Source organism: Quercus robur, chromosome 10, assembly GCF_932294415.1.
Source record: "Quercus robur chromosome 10, dhQueRobu3.1, whole genome shotgun sequence".
In the NCBI taxonomy this organism is placed as follows: domain Eukaryota; kingdom Viridiplantae; phylum Streptophyta; class Magnoliopsida; order Fagales; family Fagaceae; genus Quercus; species Quercus robur.
The window spans coordinates 20,275,821-20,281,178 of NC_065543.1; the positions used below are offsets into that span (position 1 = coordinate 20,275,821).

General features: G+C 42.3%; 1 protein-coding gene across 1 annotated transcript; it reads right to left on the bottom strand.

Annotated features, from left to right (window-relative positions):
* Nucleotides 1-275: 275 nt before the first annotated feature.
* LOC126703949 (uncharacterized) lies at nt 276-1,027 on the bottom strand. Its single transcript, XM_050403000.1, has 3 exons — nt 911-1,027; nt 440-837; nt 276-356 (listed from the first exon to the last, which is right to left on the bottom strand). Exons 2-3 carry the CDS (start codon nt 833-835, stop codon nt 276-278), a joined length of 477 nt encoding a protein of 158 aa, XP_050258957.1. The 5' UTR covers nt 836-837; nt 911-1,027.
* Between the last annotated feature and the right edge of the window lie 4,331 nt (nt 1,028-5,358).

Sequence of the window (5,358 nt, forward strand, 5' to 3'; positions counted from 1 at the left end):
TTGACTTGACGGAGGGAATCATCGAAGCCTTGGAGGAAGGAGTCCGACAGCTCGCTCAAACAGGACTCCGAGCATCGGTATTCCTCGACGGCTGCCACTTTAGCCTGACGGAGATCTTCTTTGAGTTGTTTGATCTCAGCCTCTTTATTCTCTATGACCGTCAGCGAAGTGGCCGTCTTCTCCTCCAGCTCCTTCCTCGCCTGCTCAGAAAGCTCCAGCTTCTTCTCCATCTTGGACCTCCATCTCTGAAGTTGTCCGAGCTCTTCCTCCGTCTGCTACGCCTTCGCGCTCACCCGGTCCAAGGTACTCTCACGGTTGAGACACCGGTCAAGTAGTCCCTTCATCATGACCAAGGACTGCAAACAGACAAGAGACCGTCACATAATGTAGGTAACAAGAAGAAAGAAAAATAAAAACTTATTTGACAAACATAACCAACCTGAGCGACGGAGAAGAGGCCCGTCTCCCCCATGGCCTCCGTCGAATGGTTTCCCAGGTCTTCATAGTCTTCTGCCGTGATGATGGACGACAGCTTCTCCAATGCATACTTGGAGTCATCACGGAGAAGGGAAGGAGGTCTTTCTTGCTTACCCTCTGGGGCCGTCATCAGTCCTTTACCCGTCCCCTTCTTAGCTGGGGTGACGGTCTTGACACCCTCTGCCATCAAACCAACCACGGGCTCAAGTGAGACTTTTGGTTGCTTAAACGGACGGTCAGATTTTGATGTTGGTTTCCTCTTAGGTGCTGAAGCCGACACCTTAGGAACCACCTCGCCGGATTCCCTCTTCTTGACGGCTTGGGATTTGATCAAAGCTCTCCTTTTTGCGTCATCCATCTCTGCAAATAATGACGGATGAAATTAAAACTACGTAAGGTCAGTTAGATGACAAAGTAAAGTTGACGGGCTTACGTTTATGAACTCGTTCGTCGTATCTAATTGCTTCTTGGGTGGGCTCAGGACCGTCACAGTACCAATGTATGGTCCTTGGGTTCACCAACTTAGCCCAAGTCCTTTCCTCCGGCGCAGTTTTCCTGCAAATCTTTTCAAGGAAACTAAACTCCTCAAGGCTGACTTGTGGGCGCCGTCTACCTGCAGAGAAAGGTGATCAAGATATAGACATAAAAATGGACGGATATGAATAGCAGTATAAAATTAAGACGGATGCATACGTGTCTGATTTATTACTGCCCAAGTTGTGTCGACGGGCATGTACTCAGTCTCCCCTGGATGGTTCATCCATCTGTCACCCTCCAGGAAGAAGTACCGACTCTTCCAGTCTCTATTTGAGTCTGGGGTCTCAAAAATCACCTTCAACAAGGAGCTCCGACTAGCAAAACTGTACATCCCCCTTGATCCGGAAATCTCGTCTGGACGGTAACAGTGAAGAAATTCACGGACCGTCAATTTCCTTTCCCCGTTCGACATTGCACCGTAAAGAATCTCCATGGCTATGAAGACCCTCCAGGCGTTAGGGGATATCTGGGTGACGGACAACCCCAGATACTGTAAGAGTTCCCTATGAAGTGTAGAAAGCGGGAATCGAAGTCCAGCCTTCAACGCCTGCTCGTACACTCCGACACCGTCTACCCCCTCATAGTAACACTTCTCCGACACGTAAGGTAGACGGATGGAAACATAGTCAGGGATTTGAAAGTTGGTTCTGAAGGTTCTGAAATGTTTCTCTCTGATGACGGATGTAAACCTATGCACCGTCCACTCTGGTAACATAATGAACTGCCTTAGTCCATCAGCACCTACAACAGACTCCAGTGCTCGATCCCCGTCATCGTCGGAACCATCTACTTCAACTATCTCCACATCCTCATCTGTTGAGGATGAAGAGGAGGCAGACGGACTCCTACTTTCGCCGGGGCTCTCTTGGTCTTTATGACCGGACGGGTATACATCCTCGTATTCCGTCCCATCACGAACCACCGACTGGTTACTTGACGCACTAGACATTTCCTACAATTGACAATAAAACCTAAGACTGACGGGTTTGAAAGTGTTGACGGGTATGGAAAGCCTAACAACAATGCATGGACGAAAATGTAACTTGACTATAGTAAATTAGAAGCACTTACCGAACTTAGCAGAGGATAGGTGACGGTTGGTGTAATCAGCAAATATTCGTCCTCGACGGATTTCTCTGACAAGGTTGACGGCTTCGCTCTGACAAATGTTTTCTGAGTGAAAATTGAAAAATGAAAGAGTGAGGCGCCTTATATATATAGGAAGTGCACGGAAGACGAAGCGACGCTTCGATCCTATACAACGACCATTCAGAGAGTGACACGTGGCATGCTTAATAAATGCTGACAACCTGTCAGTACGTACCAACAGATTTGTACCCGTCATGTAACCGTCAACTTGATGATTCTTCCTTTGACGAGTTGATCCATCTGGGACCGTCATCCTATTCTGCATGAATCCGTCATAGCCATACATAAGGACCGTCACCCCATTGATCCTTTGTCCTTAAAGATGACGGATCATTGGGGTGAAGGGGGCAACTGAAGATGATAAAATATTGGGCATGATGGGCTTACCTTAATGGGCCTGACGGATTGGGTCTCTTGGGCCTGCGTAAGTATGGTCCCAGCTTTGAAGGCCCATCACTGCTGACGCAGCGAGGGCCCATGATCCGGAAATGGGAATCCTTGCTCACCACGTTTGGAAGAATTGGGAATAGAGTCCCACATTGAAAAGATGTGGAAACCAAAAAGGGAAAGTCAACCCCTTATCACTATAAAAAGGCGTAATACCCACAGAAACCGAGGTATGCTTTTATGAACCCTCTCTAACGCACTAAGTAAAACAAAGGAATTCTAACTTGACCGTCGGAGAGCCTTCGGCCGGCACCACACCGGTGCTTCTCTGAAGGATTCTTTTGTTTGTTTCGTCGTGCAGGTTCGATTCGAGTCGCGAGTACGGTGTGACCCATTGGTGACGGTTTTCGACGTCATCAGTTGAAAATAATTTATATTCACCTAATACCGTATCAATTTCTCCCTCATATGATTTTTTTTATTTCTTTTTGGCCTGTGTGCTTTTTTAGCATATACAAGCTGCATGTTAGTTCATTTTGAGCCTTAGCTTAAGCAAATTATATTTCCTTTCTTTCATTTTTTAATTGTATCTTTGTTTGATGCAAGAAAAATCATGAAAAACAAAAATTAATATGCATACATGTTTGCTGCGCTTTCCTTTAAAAAAAGAAAAAAAGAAACTACGCGTGCAAAACCTATCCATCAATTTTTAGGAAAAAATTGCCAAATGCCCTTTTCGGGTAAAAATAGCAGCTCTTTGCCCCCTTTCCCAAACTAATTAGGGAAATGCTCCTCTTTTGAAACTCGATTTGTGATAAATCGAGTTAGGCCCTATAGCGGCGTTTTTGAGGAGCCTATAGTGATGTTTTCAGGACCTATAGTGGCATTTTATAACTCGATCTCTATGAAATCGAGTTATAGGTAAAAAAAATAAAATATAAAATAAAAAAATTTCCTATAACTCGATTTCATGGAGGTCGAGTTACAAAACGCCACTATAAGTCCTTAAAATGTCACTATAGGTCCTTAAAAACGCCACTATAAGGCTCCAGAAATTTTTTTTTTTTTTAACTCAATTTATCTCAAACCGAGTTATAAAAAAGAGGCATTTTCCTAATTAGTTTGAAAAATAGGACAAAACGCTACTTAGTTTGGGAGAAAAGGGCATTTGCCCATTTTCTCCTCCATTTTTAACAGCAAAACTATAAGTCGTAAAGAAAAGTAGTACCTTTCAAAACCAACACGGGTAAAGTCCCCGCTTATCAAAAAAAAACACGGGTAAAGTCCCCTTCATGCCAAATCATGGACTAATAAAATATAATTTTGCATAGTTTTTGTTATATTTCTAAATTCGATTATGCATTTTATAATCCTCTCTTGTACATATAGACTTCAAAAGCACTGCACATTTATCCTCTTATGCTCAAAAACTATTTCCATTCAAATCAAAATAGGAGTAATTAAATATTTCACGATTCTTATGAGTAAAATACAAGTTTAAACTAAGGATGATAATGCACTTTGGGGCTATTTGGCATTGTTGTTTAAACACTTAAACAACAGTTTTTAGTGTTTAAACAGCAATAACACTTCTAACACATATTTCTATAACATTCAAACACGTATTTTCACAACACTAAAAACTAAATAACAATACTTAAACACTGCTCTTAAACAAGCTACCTACTCTTAAAATAAGTATGTGCACTTTAGAGCATCCACAGCAGTGGAGCTAAAAATTTATCTATTTGGCATCACAAAAAGTTATTTTATCTATTTTACCTACACATATGCTACAGCAGTGGATCTATTTTAACTTTTAACACAATAAAATAATATAAACATCACAATAAATAAGATATCTATTACAGTAAAATAATATATCTACTATAATAAAATAATATATTCACTACACACAACCACTACACACAACCATCACAACCACACACACAACAACAACCACAACCACCACCACCACCACCACCACCACCACCACAGCCCACAACAAAGGAAAAAAAACAAACAAACAAACTAAGCCCAGACCCACCAGGCAACACCCACACCCACCACCACAAAACCCACCCAAGCCACCACCACGAACACACCGATCTACCCACAAACCCTCCCACAACCCACTGATGCCGACGAACCGATCTACTCACTGATGCTGATCCACCCACACAACTACTGATGCCGATCTACCCACACAACCACAACCACCACAACCCACAGCAGGAAAAAAAAAAAAAAATGCAACCAAGTAAGGGCGAGATGGGTTGGCGGCGTGGGTCTGCGGCGTGAGCCGATGGCGTGGGTCGGCAGCGTGAGCCGATGGCGTGGGTCGACAGCGTGAGGGTGGGCTGGCAATGGTGAGAGGAAGTTGAGAGAAAGCTGAGAGAGTTGAGAGAGAGAGGTGAGAATTGAGAGTTTTGAACGGAAAAGGAAAAACAAATAAATAATATTTTAATAGGAAGTGAGAATAAAAAATTATTTTATTTTTTAGCTCTCAGCTACAGTGCACATCCATAGATAGATGTGCACTGTAGCAATGAAGCTAAAAAAAATAGCTATAGCTCCATTGCTGTATGTTTATTTTTGTGTTTTGGTGGAGTTAAAATAACTATATAACTTATTAGCTCCACTGCTACAAGTGCTCTCATCTCATGCATGTTTTATTTATTTATTTATTTTTATTTTTTTGAGAAGACATCTCATGTTTTATTGTGACTTGTTGCTTGTTTGTTTGTTTGTTTGTTTTTTTTTTTTTTTTTAGAGAGTTTCAACCTATGGCATCCGCTCTTGATAATA

Coding starts and splice junctions, on each gene's coding strand:
- LOC126703949 (XM_050403000.1), bottom strand. CDS start 835: ATGGATGACGCAAAAAGGAGAGCTTTGATCAAATCCCAAGCCGTCAAG. Junction 357..439: donor GCCTCTTCTCCGTCGCTCAG/GTTGGTTATGTT, acceptor GTCTGTTTGCAG/TCCTTGGTCATGATGAAGGG.